Below are 21,664 nucleotides of genomic sequence, written 5' to 3'. Positions count from 1 at the left end.
CACTTTTTCTTTGTGAGGGGAAACCCGGAGCTCGTTAGTCCCACAGGTTTCAGTCCAGGTCCCACCCTCGTCCACAGCTGGACCCACAAGCCCTCAGGTACATTCTGCTGTTGGCAAAGGAAGGAAAGTGTTTCAGCTGTAACTGATTAACGGTCTGAGGAGGTGGAGCGGGTCGTTTGCTGACCACTGGCTCCAGGACGACGGACCTGATGAGTCTGTGCTGGTTTTGTATTTCACCGTTAGACCTTTTATATATCAGCTTTTATAACTGAGCCATTTGGATTCTAGTGTAACTGAAGCTTCAGGTCAGCTCCTCCTCCAGGTTTAGACAATAATCAACTGAAATGATCCAACAGGTTTACTTGTTGAAATGTTTAAGTTTTATTGATAATTGTTTTAATGACGTCAGCGTTAAGCGACTGCAGCTGTGACTTCACCAATCAATCCGATTACCGATCAATAGATATTCAGTAATAACACAGGGGCGGCTGTGATTGGCTGTGACCGTGGACTGACCTCGAACGCATCACGCCCCGGTCCCAAACTTTAAATTTTGTTTGGAAAGTTGGAAACGACAAAAACCGGACCGACATTAAGCCAGTGACGTCACTCTCGGTGTCCCGCCGCCGCCCACAGGCCGGGCAGTGACGTCACGGGGTAATTTTAAGGACGCTCCGGTCGGTGTCGGTGTGTGTGTGTGTGTGTGTGTCACCATGAGGAGCGCGTGGATGTTGCGGCAGCTCGCGGTGGCCGTTTCCACACGGAGCCTTCATCAGCAGGTGCGGTCTGCGGGGATCATCGGGGCACCTTTCTCCAAAGGACAGGTGAGTGCACGGCTCAGCGTGTCTGTGCGCGCTTACGACCGGCTGTAACTACTACTTCTGCTGCAGCCCAGAGCCGGAGTGGAGACCGGACCGGACCAGATCCGAGCTGCGGGACTGCTGCACAGACTGCAGGAGCAAGGTGAGTCCTGGACTCCCCAGACCGGTGTATCACCGGCAGAGCTCAGTTTATTAGGAATAGAGTCCTGAGGGTGGTTCTGTTGTTAGCCTCGTTAATAGAAACGGGGTGGACAAAATAATGGAAACCCCCTCTGAATAATCAGCAGGAAATAAGGACCGAGTATCATTTACTGCAGTAACAGTAGAAACGGGTAGTTTCCACCGGGGATCAGTGAAGTTTTAAAGTTTCTTACATGTATTTTGGATCAGAATTAGATTTATTGCCAAGTTAGAACTGGACTCCGGAACATTGTGCTTAGTCATCAGTTAGCAATAAATACACATAAAATAAAAAGGGTGACTGTTGTATATTCACAGATACTTACATCGTTTCATTTAGTGCATGGGGACAAATACCGCAGGGTTAGCTGTCCATCAGTGTGAGGACAACTGGACAGAAACTATTCTGGGTCGGGTGGTTTTGGCACACAATGTTCTGTAACACTGTCCAGAGGGGAGGACTCAAACAGTCTGTCCACCAGGATGTGGTCTGCAGAAACCATCTGCCCTCCTCTTGATACTTGAGGTGCCCAGGTCCTCAATGGGGGGCAGGTTGGACACAGGGTTCTGCAGCCTAAACTGTCCTTTGGAGTCTGTTCCAGTCGTATTTGGCTGTGGATCTCAGAAACCTGAAGGTCTCCACAGCTGATACAGTGCTGATCGGGGGGGGGGTTCTCAGGTGAGACCGTCGTGTTGTCTGCAAACTTCAGCAGTTTAACAGAAGAGACGCAGTCACTTGCATGGAGGGGGGAGCACACATCCCTGGGGGGTCTTGTGCTGATGGACTGGGAGCTGGATGTGGACAGGGTGGGAGCAGACATTCATGTCCCAGTACAGTATGTTGGGGTATTTATGTCTCAGTATAGTATGTTGGGGTATTTATGTCTCAGTACAGTATGTTAGGGGTATTTATGTCTCAGTACAGTATGTTAGGGGTATTTATGTCTCAGTATAGTATGTTGGGGTATTTACGCCTTCTCACAGTATGTTGGGGTATTTACGCCTTCTCACAGTATGTTGGGGTATTTACGCCTTCTCACAGTATGTTGGGGTATTTACGCCTTCTCACAGTATGTTGGGGTATTTACGCCTTCTCACAATATGTTGGGGTATTTATTTTTTTGTTTAATGTGACTTCAAATCGACAGTCAGCTAATGAATTTGAAGGAACAGTCTGGGACCAGGTGGGAGCAGACTCAGCTTTCAGGCTAAATCTGGAACCTGAGAGTGAACCTGCTGCAGTGTCCTGCTCTGAACTGGATTAGTGCTGCACGTGGCCTGAGTCGGTTTGTTAAAGCAGCTCGGTCCACCTCAATCCCTCATGGAAACAGATCTGGGTTAGTGGCAGGAAACACGTTACTGAGGACAAACTTAACATGTTGGTTAAAGGTTCAGTCTTCTGGACCTGTAGCCACGCCCAGTAGTGATGTCACTGGAGTGACCACACCTGAGTACACCTGCTGGACTTTACTGAAAGAGCACTGTGTTCAGGATAATATTCAGTGTAAATAAAAATATAGATCAAATGTTTGTTTTAGGGCGGCATGGTGGTAAGTGGTTAGTACTGTTGCCTCACAGCAAGAAGGTTCCTGGTTTGAAACCCATCAGGGGCCTTTCTGTGTGGAGTCTGCATGTTCTCCCTGTGCTTGTGTGGGTTTTCTCCAGGTACTCTGGTTTCCTCCCACAGTCCAAAAACATGTATGTCAGGTTGATTGGTGACTCTAAATTGCCCATAGGAGTGAGTGTGAGTGTGTGAGGTTGTTTGTCTCTATGTGGCCCTGTGATGGACTGGGGACCTGTCCAGGGTGGACCCCTGCCTTTCACCCAGAGAGAGCTGGGATAGGCTCCAGCAGACCCCTGGGACCCTGGTTAGGACTAAGGGGGTATGCGGAATCTTCTCGGGCCTGGACAATGTCTTGCAGGTCTTCCTGCCAACCTGCCTGTGTGCAGCCTCCGAGACAAGATCTGGGGGAAAGAGGTCCCACATGCAGTTTAATAAGTGGAGAAGACTCCAGGTCAAAGCTGGAGTCAAAGTACTTCGTTTTATACTTTGTTGAACTTGCTGCAGGTTAGAGGGCCAGGGTGAGTCCAGATGTTTGGATGCACTGAAGGAAACATGATTTCCACACAACACCAAGAGAATTCTGGGAAAATTAACCTGCAACCATTCTCAGTTAAAAAGTTGTGTAAGAAAAACAAACAAAGTGCAGCCCTGATCATTTACTGCAGTAACAGGAGAAATACCACAGTATTACCACTGCGTTCCAAGTAAAAGTCCTGCATCCAAATGTCACTGCAGCAAAAGTCCAAAAGTACCATCATCCAAATGTACATGAAGTATCCAAAATAAAAGTACTCATTGTGCAGAATGGCCCATTTCACATAAATGGATCTGATATTATTGGATTCTAATTATTGATGATTATTGTGTTGATCACTTTAATGTTGGAGCTGATGTTAACTACCTTATATACTTCTAATTTGAAGTACTTTATATACTGCTGGGTAGCTGACGTTAACTACCTTATATACTTCTAATTTGAAGTACTTTATATACTGCTGGGTAGCTGACGTTAACTACCTTATATACTTCTAATTTGAAGTACTTTATATACTGCTGGGTAGCTGACGTTAACTACCTTATATACTTCTAATTTGAAGTACTTTATATACCGCTGGGTAGCTGACGTTAACTACCTCATGTACTTCTAATTTGAAGTACTTTATATACCGCCGGGTAGCTGACGTTAACTACCTTATGTACTTCTAATTTGAAGTACTTTATATACCGCTGGGTAGCTGACGTTAACTACCTTATGTACTTCTAATTTGAAGTACTTTATATACCGCCGGGTAGCTGACGTTAACTACCTTATGTACTTCTAATTTGAAGTACTTTATATACCGCCGGGTAGCTGACGTTAACTACCTTATATACTTCTAATTTGAAGTACTTTATATACCGCCGGGTAGCTGACGTTAACTACCTTATGTACTTCTAATTTGAAGTACTTTATATACCGCTGGGTAGCTGACGTTAACTACCTTATGTACTTCTAATTTGAAGTACTTTATATACCGCCGGGTAGCTGACGTTAACTACCTTATATACTTCTAATTTGAAGTACTTTATATACCGCCGGGTAGCTGACGTTAACTACCTTATGTACTTCTAATTTGAAGTACTTTATATACCGCCGGATAGCTGACGTTAACTACCTCATATAGCCTACTTCTAATTTGAAGTACTTCATATACCGCCGGATAGCTGACGTTAACTACCTCATATACTTCTAATTTGAAGTACTTTATATACTGCTGGGTAGCTGTTCTAATTTGAAGTACTTTATATACTGCTGGGTAGCTGACGTTAACTACCTTATATACTTCTAATTTGAAGTACTTTATATACCGCTGGGTAGCTGACGTTAACTACCTCATATACTTCTAATTTGAAGTACTTCATATACCGCCGGATAGCTGACGTTAACTACCTTATATACTTCTAATTTGAAGTACTTTATATACCGCCGGGTAGCTGACGTTAACTACCTCATATACTTCTAATTTGAAGTACTTCATATACCGCCGGATAGCTGACGTTAACTACCTTATATGCTTCTAATTTGAAGTACTTTATATACTGCTGGGTAGCTGATGTTAACTACCTTATATACTTCTAATTTGAAGTACTTTATATACTGCTGGGTAGCTGACGTTAACTACCTTATATACTTCTAATTTGAAGTACTTTATATACCGCCGGGTAGCTGACGTTAACTACCTCATATACTTCTAATTTGAAGTACTTCATATACCGCCGGATAGCTGACGTTAACTACCTTATATACTTCTAATTTGAAGTACTTTATATACTGCTGGGTAGCTGATGTTAACTACCTTATATACTTCTAATTTGAAGTACTTTATATACCGCTGGGTAGCTGACGTTAACTACCTTATATACTTCTAATTTGAAGTACTTTATATACTGCTGGGTAGCTGACGTTAACTACCTTATATACTTCTAATTTGAAGTACTTTATATACCGCCGGGTAGCTGACGTCTTATGTACTTCTAATTTGAAGTACTTTATATACCGCCGGGTAGCTGACATTAACAACCTTATGTACTTCTAATTTGAAGTACTTTATATACCGCCGGGTAGCTGACGTTAACTACCTTATGTACTTCTAATTTGAAGTACTTTATATACCGCCGGGTAGCTGACGTTAACTACCTTATGTACTTCTAATTTGAAGTACTTTATATACCGCCGGGTAGCTGACGTTAACTACCTTATGTACTTCTAATTTGAAGTACTTTATATACTGCTGGGTAGCTGTTCTAATTTGAAGTACTTTATATACTGCTGGGTAGCTGACGTTAACTACCTTATGTACTTCTAATTTGAAGTACTTTATATACCGCCGGGTAGCTGACGTTAACTACCTTATGTACTTCTAATTTGAAGTACTTTATATACCGCCGGATAGCTGATGTTAACTACCTCATATACTTCTAATTTGAAGTATTTCATATACCGCCGGATAGCTGACGTTAACTACCTCATATACTTCTAATTTGAAGTATTTCATATACCGCCGGATAGCTGACGTTAACTACCTCATATACTTCTAATTTGAAGTACTTTATATACTGCTGGGTAGCTGTTCTAATTTGAAGTACTTTATATACTGCTGGGTAGCTGACGTTAACTACCTTATATACTTCTAATTTGAAGTACTTTATATACCGCTGGGTAGCTGACGTTAACTACCTCATATACTTCTAATTTGAAGTACTTTATATACCGCCGGATAGCTGACGTTAACTACCTTATATACTTCTAATTTGAAGTACTTCATATACCGCCGGATAGCTGACGTTAACTACCTTATATACTTCTAATTTGAAGTACTTTATATACTGCTGGGTAGCTGATGTTAACTACCTTATATACTTCTAATTTGAAGTACTTTATATACCGCTGGGTAGCTGACGTTAACTACCTTATATACTTCTAATTTGAAGTACTTTATATACTGCTGGGTAGCTGACGTTAACTACCTTATATACTTCTAATTTGAAGTACTTTATATACCGCCGGGTAGCTGACGTCTTATGTACTTCTAATTTGAAGTACTTTATATACCGCCGGGTAGCTGACGTTAACAACCTTATGTACTTCTAATTTGAAGTACTTTATATACCGCCGGGTAGCTGACGTTAACTACCTTATGTACTTCTAATTTGAAGTACTTTATATACCGCCGGGTAGCTGACGTTAACTACCTTATGTACTTCTAATTTGAAGTACTTTATATACTGCTGGGTAGCTGTTCTAATTTGAAGTACTTTATATACTGCTGGGTAGCTGACGTTAACTACCTTATGTACTTCTAATTTGAAGTACTTTATATACCGCTGGGTAGCTGATGTTAACTACCTTATATACTTCTAATTTGAAGTACTTTATATACCGCTGGGTAGCTGACGTTAACTACCTTATATACTTCTAATTTGAAGTACTTTATATACTGCTGGGTAGCTGACGTTAACTACCTTATATACTTCTAATTTGAAGTACTTTATATACCGCCGGGTAGCTGACGTCTTATGTACTTCTAATTTGAAGTACTTTATATACCGCCGGGTAGCTGACGTTAACAACCTTATGTACTTCTAATTTGAAGTACTTTATATACCGCCGGGTAGCTGACGTTAACTACCTTATGTACTTCTAATTTGAAGTACTTTATATACCGCCGGGTAGCTGACGTTAACTACCTTATGTACTTCTAATTTGAAGTACTTTATATACTGCTGGGTAGCTGTTCTAATTTGAAGTACTTTATATACTGCTGGGTAGCTGACGTTAACTACCTTATGTACTTCTAATTTGAAGTACTTTATATACCGCCGGGTAGCTGACGTTAACTACCTTATGTACTTCTAATTTGAAGTACTTTATATACCGCCGGATAGCTGATGTTAACTACCTCATATACTTCTAATTTGAAGTATTTCATATACCGCCGGATAGCTGACGTTAACTACCTCATATACTTCTAATTTGAAGTACTTTATATACTGCTGGGTAGCTGTTCTAATTTGAAGTACTTTATATACTGCTGGGTAGCTGACGTTAACTACCTTATATACTTCTAATTTGAAGTACTTTATATACCGCTGGGTAGCTGACGTTAACTACCTCATATACTTCTAATTTGAAGTACTTCATATACCGCCGGATAGCTGACGTTAACTACCTTATATACTTCTATTTTGAAGTACTTTATATACGGCCGGGTAGCTGACGTTAACTACCTCATATACTTCTAATTTGAAGTACTTCATATACCGCCGGATAGCTGACATTAACTACCTTATATACTTCTAATTTGAAGTACTTTATATACTGCTGGGTAGCTGATGTTAACTACCTTATATACTTCTAATTTGTAGTACTTTATATACTGCTGGGTAGCTGACGTTAACTACCTTATATACTTCTAATTTGTAGTACTTTATATACTGCTGGGTATCTTGGGAATTTCCCCCCAGGGATCAATAAAGTTTGATGATCAGTCTGTATTTTGTTGGATCCATCTGATCCTGAAAAGGAACTAAAGTTATCAGGTAAATGTAGAGCAGGAAAAAGTCCAAGGTTTGACTCTGACATGTAGTGAAGTCCAAGGATGAAGTAGCACAACATGGAAATACTCAGGTAAAGTACTAATACCTCAGAACTGTACTGATGTACTTGAGTAAATTTACTTAATGACTTCGCAGGCTGTGCAGTGAAGGATTATGGGAACCTGGTCTTTGAGGACGTGGTCGGGGATCATCCCGTGGGGCGGGTGAAACGTGCGCGGGCCGTGGGCAGCGCCAACCAGAGGCTGTCGGAGGCGGTGCAGGCTGCGAAGAAGGATGGACACACGTCAGTGATGCTGGGAGGAGACCACAGGTACGAGTACCCAGAGTCTGTACCGCAGTAACAGCCCCATGAAACACCTGAACTAAGAGGCACAGGCTGAATAGTGAACGTCCTCACAGAGCAGCAGAGTCTTTAGTGACGATTCTGTCTGATGATTGGTCAGTAGTCAATTAATTAACCTGTGACAAACCTGCACAAAGAATCAACGGATGCTGGTGTTTCCAGATGTGTAATAACCTCTGGTTTCAGTCTGGCCATCGGGTCCATCCACGGTCACTCGGCGGCGGTCGGGGAGCTGAGCGTCGTGTGGGTCGACGCTCACGCCGACATCAACACGCCACTGACCACGCCCACAGGGAACATCCACGGGCAGTCGATGTCCTACGTCCTCCACGAGCTGAGGTCCAAGGTGAGGCCTGGGACACACCTGTCACACCCAAACATCTGCACCCAGTTTCTCAGGGTGAGTGAAGGTGGTTCTGTGTGTCACCAGGTTCCTGTATTGCCAAACTTCTCCTGGATCAAACCGTGTGTCTCTGCCAAAGACCTGGTCTACATCGGTCTGAGAGAGGTGGATCCAGGAGAGCAGTAAGTGTCTCAGAAATCACATCCAAAGCCAGATTGAGGATTCTGTGTGGGAGGGAAGTACTCCAGGAAGTTGTTTCAGTTTGGAACATGAACATCTGAAGCTCTGAACTTTATTTTCACAGTTACATCCTGAAGCTGCTCGGTGTGAAGGTGTTCTCCATTTCCCAGGTGGACCAGCTCGGAGTGGGCCGAGTCATGGAGGAGACGTGTGACTATCTCTTTGCAAAGTACACACACACACACACACACGCACGCACGCACACACACACACACACACACACACACGCACGCACACACACACACACGCACGCACACACACACACGCACACGCACACACAGGTCAGGTCTGCTTCCCTCAGTCCAGCTGCTGGTGACTGAACAGCTGTTACTGGACTTGGGCTGATGAACACACATGTAGAAGTTATTGTTGTTATTCTTCATGTCCAAAGGTTCTTTAGAATCCTTCTGTCAACATGAAGAGACTTTGGGAAACAAACTGATGTCAGGCCTGCTGCACATTTCCCTGGGTGGTTTGAGGAAACTGTGAAAGTGGACTACGTCCACGGGACTGTGGAGCCGTTTCCACGCTGGTTTCAAGTTATTTTGTTTGACTATGAAAGGACAGACCTGGTGGGACCCAGCGACAGCTGTGACAGGGAGGGGAGCTTCTCTTCTTGTGCAACAGCCCAGATTTCAGTTCAGCCTTTTAATGATTCACAGCCAAATCACATTTTCTTCACTTATTGATCTTTAATGGCTGATCTATGTGCACGTTCATTTTTGTAGATACACTGAGGTGAAACCTTTGGCCGCCCGGAAACTTTCTGAGGGCGGCTCTGTCATTTATTGATTATGTTCAGCTCCAGCTGTGTGATTTGTGCAGTAAGATTTGAAGTTCATTATTAATATGTGAAGCCTTTAAATTTCATTACAGCTTCATGACAACTGCCTGATCAAAAGCTCCAGAACAGCCACTAAATGGATGTGGTGCTGATTTCACAGAGTGAAGAAACCGATTCACCTGAGCTACGACATCGATGCCATTGACCCGTCTGTTACCCCGGCAACCGGGACACCAGTAGTGGGAGGACTCACCTACAGAGAGGGGGTGTACATCACTGAATACATTTGTCAGACAGGTACAAGTGCTCAGTTAGAGCACAGCCTCAAAATGACCAGTGATACCCAGTACTTTGACTGTCTCTTCATGCAAAACAACCACAAACTGAGGACTCAGACTACAGAGACCCCAACCACAAACTGAGGACTCAGACTACAGAGAACCCAACCACAAACTGAGGACTCAGACTACAGAGACCCCAACCACAAACTGAGGACTCAGACTACAGAGAACCCAACCACAAACTGAGGACTCAGACTACAGAGACCCCAACCACAAACTGAGGACTCAGACTACAGAGAACCCAACCACAAACTGAGGACTCAGACTACAGAGACCCCAACCACAAACTGAGGACTCAGACTACAGAGAACCCAACCACAAACTGAGGACTCAGACTACAGAGAACCCAACCACAAACTGAGGACTCAGACTACAGAGACCCCAACCACAAACTGAGGACTCAGACTACAGAGACCCCAACCACAAACTGAGGACTCAGACTACAGAGAACCCAACCACAAACTGAGGACTCAGACTACAGAGACCCCAACCACAAACTGAGGACTCAGACTACAGAGACCCCAACCACAAACTGAGGACTCAGACTACAGAGACCCCAACCACAAACTGAGGACTCAGACTACAGAGACCCCAACCACAAACTGAGGACTCAGACTACAGAGAACCCAACCACAAACTGAGGACTCAGACTACAGAGACCCCAACCACAAACTGAGGACTCAGACTACAGAGAACCCAACCACAAACTGAGGACTCAGACTACAGAGACCCCAACCACAAACTGAGGACTCAGACTACAGAGACCCCAACCAAAGACACGTGACATAACCACAGATGTTCTGCCTCAGCTCGTGGTCATTTTGTGATGATTTGGCGTCTCTGCAGTCGTCAGGTTTTTGTTTAGACACAAAATGACCTGAACAAACTTCATTGCAGTCACAAAATGAAACACTCAGTGTGACCAGATTTGAAATGTCATGACTGTTAAGTTTGTTGTTGTCTGGTTTCTCAGTTTGTGGTCATTTTATATCCAGAGACACAAAACAACCACAAACTGAGGGATCAGACTAGACAGACGAGCACAGACACTGAAAACCACCACGAAGACAGAACGACCACAGCCACCTATTTCCAGTGTCTTTGTGGTCGATCTGCGTCAGTCTGAACGTACCTGTGCTGGTCCTGCAGGGCTCCTGTCGGCGGTGGACATGGTGGAGGTGAATCCTCTCAGGGGTCAGACGGAGCAGCAGGTCCAGTCCACAGTCAACACGGCCATAGACCTGCTGCTGGGCTGTTTCGGACGCGTCCGTGAGGGGTATCACCCGTCGGATTACCACCTGCCTGAGCCGTGAAGAGGCTGCCGCCGACCTCTCCGACTGCACTGTGATCAGAACATCTCGTTTCCACATTAAAACACCAGAACATTAAACTTCAATACCCAGGATTCTTCAGTGAACAGCACAAAGCATTTGATGTGTGACCCTTTAAACCAAAGATGCAGCACTGCCCAATCATCTTCCCGTGTACCCTCTGCTTCATTTAGCACCAAAAAAAAAGCGCAACCTGTCATTAATTTAATTAACTAGTTAACTAATTAACTAACGAACTAGTCCAAAGACTAAAGAAGTCAACAGTGATGTCTTCAGATCACTTGTCCTGTTGGACAGACCAGTCTAATGAAATCATGACAAAATGACTTGGATTTGATATAAAACCTCCGACCTCATCTTTTAAATCAATGAAAAACAATGTTTTGTATTTTGAAAATACAATAAAGTGCTTCTGATCCACCGGTGGGAGGAGTCAAATCAAAGTACTGATGCAGCTGTAAAGATACTGCAAGTATAAGCTTATTAAGTATATGAGTACTCAATGGATAAAAAGGGTCAGTTTGTACTACAGTTGTAACTTCAGGTACTTTACTGATTTTCATTCTATACTTTGATCCAGTTCAGAGGAAAATATCGTATTTTTATCAGAATAAGATTTTTATAAACAAACCAACAGGAATGAATGAAGTCTGATATTCTGTCACAGATGAAACTACACAGGAGTAAATAACTTGCAGCCACAACATCAGCGCACCACGTACTGAAACACACACATCTGATGTACTCTCGAGTCACAGCTCGAGTCACAGAGAGTCCAGGTGGGTTGAGTCAGGTCAAGTGGATTCAGGTTGTGTGGATTTAAGCTGAGTCAAAGCGAGTCAAGCACATTCTGTCGAGTCTGGTAACACGAGGCCCAGAGAAGTCACGTCAAACCGAACCGGGTCGGGTGAGGTCAGGTGAGGTCAGACCGAGTCACAGGATGAAACGGCAGCACTGAGCCCACCGCCGTGCCCCGCACCCATCGGTGTGTACAACATGCCTGACTTTTAACTGTAGCTGTGGCCAAAGCTGCAAAGTCGCTCTCATTAGTTTTCAGGTCAACAGATCAGATGTTTTGCTCTGTGGCAGCAGCATGTTCGACTTTATTCATCCTGATTAAAACACATATTTGACATCATCGTACACGACACGTCTTCCACACTCTTCACATTATTTCTTAACAGTCATTGCACCAACTTTACACATTTGCATAAAGGAAAAGCAGATTTTTTGGGCTGACATGCAGAACAATAGGCAGGTGTAGGTGTGTGTGTGTGTGTGTGTGTGGGGACCAGCTGGACTTCCTGTTCATGTCAGTGTTTATCTGCTGTTGGTCCTGCCCTGTGTGAACGACCTCGAGGCTGAAACGGCTCCAACACACTGGTATTGGTGGAAAACGGGGTGTAACCAGTCTGGGGGGGCGTCACCCATGGTGTGACAGTAGTGACCAGTGTCAGTGTCACGTTGACTGAATGCGAGAAACTGCCCATCAACGTGTCCATCAAAGCTATTGATCCTCCTGAGCCCAAGGGCCACAACGAACAGCAGCCACAAGAAGTTTTAAAATCTAAAGGTTGAGTCCCTCCCACTGGACTCAGTCTGTTTTTGAGCTTTATCATGTGTTTTGGCGCTCTTCATGGAACATCTGTGCTGCTTTTCAAAATAAGAGCATGTGATCACAAGGTCATTTTTCACGTAATTATGGTTTCACATCGGGCCACAAGTTTTTTTTCTTGTTAAACTAAATTACGCATGAACACAGATAAAGTTTTACCCAAAATATGATCATATTACTCTATTAATTATTATTATATATTCATTCTTCATTTATCAATGAAAAAATGGCAGAAATTTGTGAATTAGTTACTTCTAGAATTTCTCTTTTTACACAAATCTGAGGAAGCTGAAAGAGCCAATGATTAATAATGGTAATGATTAAAAGTAATAAATGGATATCTGTAACAAAAACAATGAAACGGCACCTCAAACTACACACCACAGGTTGTAACAGACCTGAGTTATGCTTAAATGAACCGAACGTGATATGAAGAGTAGCTGCTATGAAAAATGAAAGTGTTCAAAGCTGCAGCAGCTTCAGGTAACAGTCAGATTTTGTAGTAGAAACAGTAACAAAGGCACCGACCGAGAAGCTCCACATATCTGCATGTTAACGTCTAACACACTTCACAATGAATCCTAAACAGAAAGGCCAAGTTTTTCCATTAACCTTTTAAAATCGGTGACTAAATTCATAGAGCTCGGGGTAAAACATGAAGGGATTCAGTTTCAGGGCATCCTGCCTGATCACAGCCCCAGAACAGGATTTTGTTTAATGACTGAAAACTAGATTCTGTTTCTCAGTTTGTGTTTGAAGTGGAAGCCTACCAAACATCCAGAGGCTCACTCACGCTGTGGATAAAAATAAATGTGTCAGATCACATGTGCAGCCACAGACTCAGCAGTATGAAGAGACTGACGAGCGAGGAAGAGGAGGAGTGTTGATCAGGCCTTCGTCAGTCCGTCTCCTGGAGGCCACAGCGCCTCCTGAACTCCTGCCCCCGTTCGTGTATCCACTTATTAGACACTGCAGAGACAGAAGACGACTTTTCACTGTATCTGCAACAGCAAAAACAGCTGTGACCATAAAGTCAGAGACGCTGTTTCCATAGTAACTGTACACAACAAAGGCGGAAACAGCTGTAGCTATGGTTACTATACTGGGTCACATGATAAGTAATAAAAATCGAAAATTAAATGTACAAATGTTAAATCATATGAAAATAATAACAGATAAACTAAAGTTAGAAAACATCCGTGAATAACGTCTGTTTTCACACTCACATCCTGTTTGCTCTGGCAATAACCAACACAACAATGAAACCAGTGTTTCCAGTTCAGGAACCACAGTATACAAACAGCTCACCGCCCCGTTCAGCTGTTCACTCACCCCACTTGTTCCCGACCAGAACAGGACAGGCAGCGTGTCTGGTCCGGTAGTCTCCTTCTCCACTGGGGTGCAGGTTGTACCAGAACACCGCCGTCCCCTGGAGACACAGCACGTCTCTTTAGAGCTGCAGGCACCAGCCCTCGTGTCTTCAGTCTTTTCTGTTTTGGCTCCAGTGCTTGTTCGCAGCGTTCAGCAGCTCATTAGGCTCATTAAGCTCATTCAGCACATTCAGCACATTCAGCAGCTCTGTGGCTGCTCCTGAATATGACAAGTGCCTCTAACTCTGTCTGTTACCACACATTCGGAAGGAGCCGAACTCACAGCACAGCTGCTTCCATTAACGTGTATCTGGTTAGTGATGATAAAGTGGAGACTAATGACTGCTGGTTCAAACAGCAGCAAACGTATGAGCCTTATACTTCACACTAGCTCTGACATCTAATCGGACACATGTTGCGAATTTACCAGGACTGGGCAGAATCATATGGACTTCTGGTTTCTTTTTTCCTCTGTTGTTAATATCAAACAGGACTAAATGAATTGATTAACGGAGAAAACAGCCTGGAGATTGACGAATGATCAGCTGTACCTTTTTGGGCCAGACAGCAGCTCCTGCATCAGTGAAGACTGTGGCGCCCCCTGCCTGTACATCGCTCATCTGCACATGAAGAGGGACAGACAGTTTATCCATGTTGAGTCTGAGCTGCAGCACTTTGATACCATTTCTACCAAAGGTCGGTGCTACTGACGTAAAGCAGCCAGGTGGCGATTCTATTTCCTGTCCCCAACTCTTCAAAAGCATCGGGTTCATTTTTCTGCAAGTGGAAGTGGACAAGTCAGTGGACGAGTCAGTGGGTGAGTGGGACAAGCCCATGACTGTTGATTCTCCATCACTGTACTGAAACATGTAATGTCTGATTTCTAGAAGTTAAAATTTATTTACCCGTCCGAAGTCGAAGTGTGGTTCATACTGCCCTCCGACACCGTAGTTGGCCACCTGCATCCACACACAGTTTCATACAGAAGAGTTGAGAAAACACAAAACACCCACAGAGCGAGGACGTCTGGTACCAGAAAACAAAACAGTCGTAACACGACCTGCAGGTCCTCGGCCGTGGTGACGTCCAGGCCGGTGATGTCTTCAATCCTCTGGTTGATCTTGTCGACCACTGGATGTTCATACGCTCCGAGCCACGCGCTGATTGGAGAGAGAGGACGACACAAACGTGATGCATCGTGTGTGTACGTCAGAAGTGATTCCAATTTAAATGGCACAGGATCAGTCTGCATTTGTGGCTCTGAACCCAATGAGGCCACAGCAGCGGTGTAACGCCACCGTCCAGCTCTTGGAGACTCTGTAATGGGCCGTGGTCAGTTTGCCTGTCTGAGCTAGCAAACCAATCAGTGCGTCACACACACAGAGACAGAGAAGAGACAGAGAGGCAGGTCACTGGCTGACACAGATGCTACAGTCCAGGAGGCAGCAGGACTCTGTCTCCTGTCCTCTGACGTCTTCATAGTAAGAAGACCTGCTCATTAAAACCTGCATTATTCAGCCTGCTCAGATCAGCCATCGCTCAGAGGCAAAATGCTTTTTTTCTACTGACTGAAAGAATAAATCCTTAACATTTATGTTGGTGTACTCGTGTGGCCTGTGTTTTTGGCCTCAGAGTGGCGTTGGCTGTCTGAAAGATTCGCCTGCTGCCTGCAGGACAAAGCTGAAGAGCCAATGAGAGTTTGAAAACTCCACAGGAAACGTGTTGAATGTTTTCAATTTAAAGGCAATGATTGATAAAGATGATCAATAAAGACTAGGAACAACATGCATAGAATAAATACATGACGCTTCATTACGGCACAGATTAGATTTGAAATGTCTTAATCAGCCTGTTGCTGCTGCTGACAGAGGGGGGAGGACAGAGGGGGGAGGACAGAGGAGGGAAGACAGAGGGGGGAGGATAGAGGGGGGAGGACAGAGGAGGGAGGAGGACAGAGGAGGGAGGACAGAGGGGGGAGGGCAGAGGACAGAGGGGGGAGGATAGAGGGGGGAGGACAGAGGGGGGAGGACAGAGGGGGGAGGACAGAGGACAGAGGGGGGAGGACAGAGGAGGGAGGATAGAGGGGGGAGGATAGAGGGGGGAGGACAGAGGAGGGAGGAGGACAGAGGAGGGAGGACAGAGGAGGGAGGACAGAGGGGGGAGGACAGAGGGGGGAGGACAGAGGACAGAGGGGGGAGGACAGAGGAGGGAGGACAGAGGAGGGAGGACAGAGGGGGGAGGGCAGAGGATAGAGGGGGGAGGACAGAGGGGGGAGGACAGAGGACAGAGGGGGGAGGATAGAGGGGGGAGGACAGAGGTGGGAGGACAGAAGACAGAGGGAGGAGGACAGAGGACAAAGGGGGGAGGACAAAAGGGGGAGGACAGAGGAGGGAGGACAGAGGACAGAGGGGGAGGATAGAGGAGGGAGGACAGAGGACAGAGGGGGAGGATAGAGGAGGGAGGACAGAGGGGGGAGGATAGAGGAGGGAGGACAGAGGGGGGAGGACAGAGAGGGGAGGACAGAGGACAGAGGGGGGAGGAGGACAGAGGGGGGAGGACAGAGGTGGGAGGACAGAGGACAAAGGGGGGAGGACAAAAGGGGGAGGACAGAGGAGGGAGGAGGACAGAGGGGGGAGGACAGAGGTGGGAGGACAGAAGACAGAGGGGGGAGGACAGAGGACAGAGGGGGGAGGACAGAGGTGGGAGGACAGAAGACAGAGGGGGGAGGACAGAGGACAAAGGGGGGAGGACAAAAGGGGGAGGACAGAGGAGGGAGGAGGACAGAGGTGGGAGGACAGAAGACAGAGGGGGGAGGACAGAGGACAGAGGGGGGAGGACAGAGGTGGGAGGACAGAAGACAGAGGGGGGAGGATAGAGGAGGGAGGACAGAGGAGGGAGGACAGAGGACAGAGACAGCCGTCCACCTGCACACGCCCTCCTGCTCGGCAGTCTTACCTCTTACTGATGCGGTAGTGGGCCGTCTCCAGGACTCCGGTTACGGGGTTGGAGATGGTGGCTCGACGCAGCTGTGGAGCCAATCGGCCGACAGTTACAGGGACACACACACTGACTCCCGGGGGAACCCACACCCATTTATCCATTGACGAGCTGCGTGTTAGGACGTTTATCTTCTCACTAGGTGTGTGTGTGTCAGGTGTGTTTGGGTGATAACAATGAGGACACACTGTCTGAATATTTGCTCCTTTAGTGTTTCTGTTTGATATTTGACAGGAAGGTTGCAGAGACAGTGGCCTCAGATCAGGGGACCTGCCCTTTATAACCAACACTAGAAGTTTCAATACATATTAGTTTAAATTAAGGTCACGGCACTTTCAATCATTTTAAACCCATGTTTTCATTATGAGTCATTGACTGCGGGTTGATCAGTTAATATCTATTAATTAATGGGTGAATTATTGTCAGTCCCAACTGCTGCTCACAGGAAACAGTTTCCCACATTCAGGTTTAATACATTTTTAAAAAGTCCACAGAAAAGCTAAAGCGTCTCTTTTCTGACTGTGAGCTGGTGTTTGGACTCACCCTGGGTTTTGCCAGCTCTTTGACCTTCTCCATCTCTTTGTCTGACACGATGTTGTGGTACCGGACGATGCGAGGGCGGTCCCACTCGTCTTCCTGCTTCACCGGGCCGATCACGTACCTCGGGTGGCGGTCGTTGTCAAAGTAACGGCAGAAGAGACGGCTCTGCCTGCGAGGGGTCTGTCAGAAAGAACTCGCTCAGCAACTCAAACATCCGGCAGGTTTACACGTGTTTATCTGTTTCCTGCGTCCCCTCACCATCCTGACGCCCTCGCCGCGACACAGCCGTTCATACGTCTTCCTCTCCGGCAGGTAATCATCAGCCTGACCCCGGGTCTCCCTCTTCTGTCTCCCCTCAGCATCACCCTCCTCCACCTTCTTCTGTTTGCTCAGCTGGTACTCAAAGTACTTCAGGTTCCCGTTGGCTCGCTGGTGAGCTGGGTCTAAGCACAGAGACAACATTTTCACTCAAATCTCCTCTTTTCTCACCTTCAGGAAGGAAAAACCACATTTACTCGATTTTACACCTCAGCACTGTCATATTGACTTACACTGATCGGACTCTTCTAAGGATTTGAAACCAATAACATGAACTAACAAACACACATGGAGACACTGGATTATATCAAATTTGTCAGATTTCCACATCATCTCATGACCCTTCACATTTATCTGGTGATCCCTTGGTGTGGCACGAGCCCTAGGTTGGGAACCACTGAGCTAAACTGGCTGATATTCAGAGGGGACCTTTTACTGCAGAGAGAGTACTTTACTTCTTAATCCAGCACTTAATGAAACCATGGAGTATTTTTTAATTTGTATTATGGATTATCTAAATGATCGAAATCCTTCCAGCACCGTCTGCAGGCTACGGAAATAAAGACCAAACACAGGAGAAAACCCTTCAGAAGCTACCAACAGGTTTTTCTCTGCTGCCACAAGTACAGAAGTTTTTATCTGGACTAAAACTTTCATGCCTTGCAGTCCACCTGTGCACCTGAGCACTAACTCAAATAAACCATGTACAGTGTCACTGACCAAGCTCCAGCAGCCTCTTGGTGAACTGCAGCGCCCTCTCCAGCTCCCCCTGCTGGTACACAGAGTAGCTCAGGTAGTCCAGGATGGTGACGGCGTCCACGGCGCCGGACTGGTCCCCCTGGTCCAGCTGCTTCAGGGCCTGAACCATCCACAGCTCCGTGTGGTAGTAGTCTGCCTCTGAGTACGCCACCTTCCCGAGGTCGAAGCAGTCGTCCACGGTCAGAGAGGACTGGTACAAAGCAGCAGAGGACAAGCCTGAGCAGGCAACGGGACAAATGTTCTGTTAAAACATCCTGTCAAACCCAAAAAGATCCAGATAGAGTAAGTTCAAACACTGATGCCTTCTGGACGTCCAGGCCTGTTGGGGGTCGTGCTGACCTGGCAGCTGTCCGGTGGAGATGGTGTTGGTATCCAGCCGGTAGGTGTCCTGCAGCCTCATCAGGGCTTTGGCAGCTCCGGTCTGGTCGTTGTCGTCGGGGAAGTGCTGCCTCTGGATGGTGAGGTTGGAGATGAAGACTGAAACACCACAGAGGAACAAACACATGTGCATTTACGCCTGGAGGACTTGGGAAAACCTGGGGGCAAGTGGGTGCACTATGTCCTCAGAAGTATAGAAGGATAAAAGCGTGTACCATCAGACATGTCAGTGAGCACCAGGCTCTCCAGCTCCCCCCACTCCGTGTTGAGCCGCTTCATCAGTTTGAAGGCGTTCACCGGGTGTCCCAGGAAGCCTTCAGGGTCCTGGGTGGCAACGGCAGAGAGGACGTCCAGTTTGTCGGCCCACCTGGACACACACAAACACACACAAACTGATCTGAGTGAAATCTGTTCTCTCATTACTCCAACACCTGAAATGTCTCTTACTTCTTGATCTGCTCCAGTTTGTTCTCCTCCGCTCTGATGTAGTCCTTCAAAGACCTGACCAGGTCCTTCTCAGTGAACAGCAGGTCGGTCATCTGACCTGGGAAAACACACACCCCGTCTTCATTCACACCAGCACGTTTACTTTTTTAGTGACCACTGATTATTTGTATTATCAATCTCTAGATTTTCTCGATCAGTTATCGGATCAATAAACTGTCAAAACCTAAAACTAACGTCTTCTTGCTTAGTTTGTCCAACCAGCAGTTTAACAGCCATTGATTCATAACGTCACATGTCTAATGCTACATGTGTCTCTGCCACAGTGAGATATTTCTGCTTTTCACCGTTTGAGATTTCTGCCTGCAGGCCAACTCACCGGAGGTGAACTGGAACTGTGTTTTTGTAACTGGGAGAACTGGTCACGCTGATTTTAGCTTTCAATCCAGTTTATAGAAGAAGAAACTGACAGTTTGACCTTCCAGACGTTCGATGGTGTGTGAAGAAAGCGGACAAGTGAATTTACTCACCAATGGAGGTGAAGAATTCATTGTGAGCGAAGGAGGAGGTGAAGAGGAGGCCGTGGACCAGTAACCAGCAGCAGACAGCCATCGGGATCACAGACAACCTGGACACCGCAGTGTTTTTAGGATCAACATTTGGTGTGTCTCTCTCTCTCTCTCTCTCTCTCACACACACACACACACACACACACACACACCTGCCAAAGTCTCCACTTATTTTATTTTAATGTACCTGCAAATGAAGATGAAGCTGAAAATAAAACCCGCTTTAATAAATGAGACCTAACCAGCACATGTTCCTGTGTCCTGAGCAGTTTTCAGCTTCACATCAACCTGAAACTGAATATTAGGATTATGACCCAGTTTTACCAGTGCAGGTCTGAACTGGGAGGTTTAATCTTACTGGGAGACAGACACACTATGAAACCACACATCTGAAGGTCTAAATCAAAAGTTACTGTTTGGTAGTTAATTTAACTTAAATTGATCAGTTTGTGTTTAATAGTTAAATTAAACTGAACAGCGATGTTTCTGTCGCAGCTCAGGAAATTTCTAGATAAACGCCTCCAGCCTCCCAACGTCCCTGAGGAGCTTCCGGCTGATTTCATCTTATTTTTCCGGGTTTGTTCGCCTCGTTTTACCGGAAGAAGAACCGAAACTACAACAAATCTCACCTGATTTAATCGCAGCTGAACAAACAATGAAACCTCGTTTTCTGCTCAGGAGCCAAACACAAACATTGAGTCTCCTTCGTCTCCTGGTTCCAAATCAGCGGCCACCGTTAGCGCCACCATCAGCGCCCCCACCGGCCTGGGGCGGCATTGCAGCCAATAAATAAATTGTTAAATAATCTGAAATCACAGCGTAACACAAACATTTGGAAATGACAACAAAACCGTGGAATCTGTTGGTTTTAGTCAATTTAATCTGAATGTTTGACTGCCCCAAAATAACTGTGGCATCGTTTCTACAACAGAAATCCAGTATTATAGAGAGTATTATAGTATTGTAGTATTATTATAGTATTATAGAGTCCAGTTATACCCAGTCCTGCTTCCAGAGACTGTGTAGTCCAGAAGATGCTCCACAGGGTGAAGGAACAGTGCGACTCCTTTAAGAACAGTGTTGGTTTTGGGAACCCAACAAAAGTAGGTCACCTGAGGAACCACTGGATCACTGTTCACCGTTGGCAGTTTTCAAGGTTCATCTCTGACCTGCAGAAATGTCAGTATGGGTGCATTTATATATTGATCTATATATTGATCTATTTATTGATCTGTTTCCTTCTAAATATTCCTCCAGATGTTCACTACACCTGTATCAGTGTCATCAGACTAAACACCTGGATAATATGAGCTGCAGTCATGTGACAGTCACCTGTAACCATGGTAACTGTACACAACAAAGATGGCGACAGCTGGAGCCTTAATATAAATTAAAAATTATTAACATCCAGTGACAAAATGTTAACTCAAATCTATGCACGTTTAATAAAAGACATGTTTAACGAGGCAGAGCACTGGTGTGAATGAGAGAGTATAACATATAACATTAATAAACCCTTTTTATTTCACATCTTTAAAGAAAAGTCATTCTTCTTCTCAACAGCTTCCACCTAATGCTTCAAAGTTTATTTGAAATATGTGACTATCGGTCTGGACAGGGCTTTAATAAT

At 45.4% G+C, this 21,664-nt stretch overlaps 2 protein-coding genes across 4 annotated transcripts; one reads left to right on the top strand and one right to left on the bottom strand.

Moving 5' to 3' along the window:
- Positions 1-573: 573 nt before the first annotated feature.
- On the top strand, positions 574-11,464 carry arg1 (arginase 1). 2 transcript variants are annotated; one of them, XM_026314786.2, is made up of 8 exons: positions 602-824; positions 891-963; positions 7,798-7,972; positions 8,192-8,351; positions 8,436-8,530; positions 8,653-8,757; positions 9,533-9,669; positions 10,863-11,464. In XM_026314786.2, exons 1-8 carry the CDS (start codon positions 714-716, stop codon positions 11,024-11,026), a joined length of 1,020 nt encoding a protein of 339 aa, XP_026170571.1. In that variant the 5' UTR covers positions 602-713; the 3' UTR covers positions 11,027-11,464. The 2 variants fall into 2 exon arrangements, 1 of the variants encoding a protein (XP_026170571.1); XR_003296129.2 differs by lacking the exon at positions 10,863-11,464 and having other exon boundaries at positions 574-824; positions 8,653-9,412; positions 9,533-9,670.
- A 659-nt stretch (positions 11,465-12,123) lies between these two features.
- On the bottom strand, positions 12,124-20,749 carry LOC113135122 (prolyl 4-hydroxylase subunit alpha-1-like). Of its 2 annotated transcripts, none has more exons than XM_026314782.2 (15): positions 20,664-20,749; positions 19,996-20,093; positions 19,469-19,565; positions 19,237-19,403; positions 18,983-19,120; positions 18,605-18,859; positions 17,825-18,009; positions 17,570-17,746; positions 16,985-17,055; positions 15,090-15,189; positions 14,935-14,988; positions 14,741-14,806; positions 14,581-14,649; positions 13,992-14,088; positions 12,124-13,628 (listed from the first exon to the last, which is right to left on the bottom strand). In XM_026314782.2, exons 2-15 carry the CDS (start codon positions 20,075-20,077, stop codon positions 13,558-13,560), a joined length of 1,629 nt encoding a protein of 542 aa, XP_026170567.1. In that variant the 5' UTR covers positions 20,078-20,093; positions 20,664-20,749; the 3' UTR covers positions 12,124-13,557. The 2 variants fall into 2 exon arrangements, with proteins under 2 accessions (XP_026170567.1, XP_026170568.1); XM_026314783.2 differs by having other exon boundaries at positions 19,237-19,388.
- Between the last annotated feature and the right edge of the window lie 915 nt (positions 20,750-21,664).

Source organism: Mastacembelus armatus, chromosome 19, assembly GCF_900324485.2.
Source record: "Mastacembelus armatus chromosome 19, fMasArm1.2, whole genome shotgun sequence".
Lineage (NCBI taxonomy): Eukaryota > Metazoa > Chordata > Actinopteri > Synbranchiformes > Mastacembelidae > Mastacembelus > Mastacembelus armatus.
This window is presented reverse-complemented; position numbering and strand designations above follow the sequence as displayed.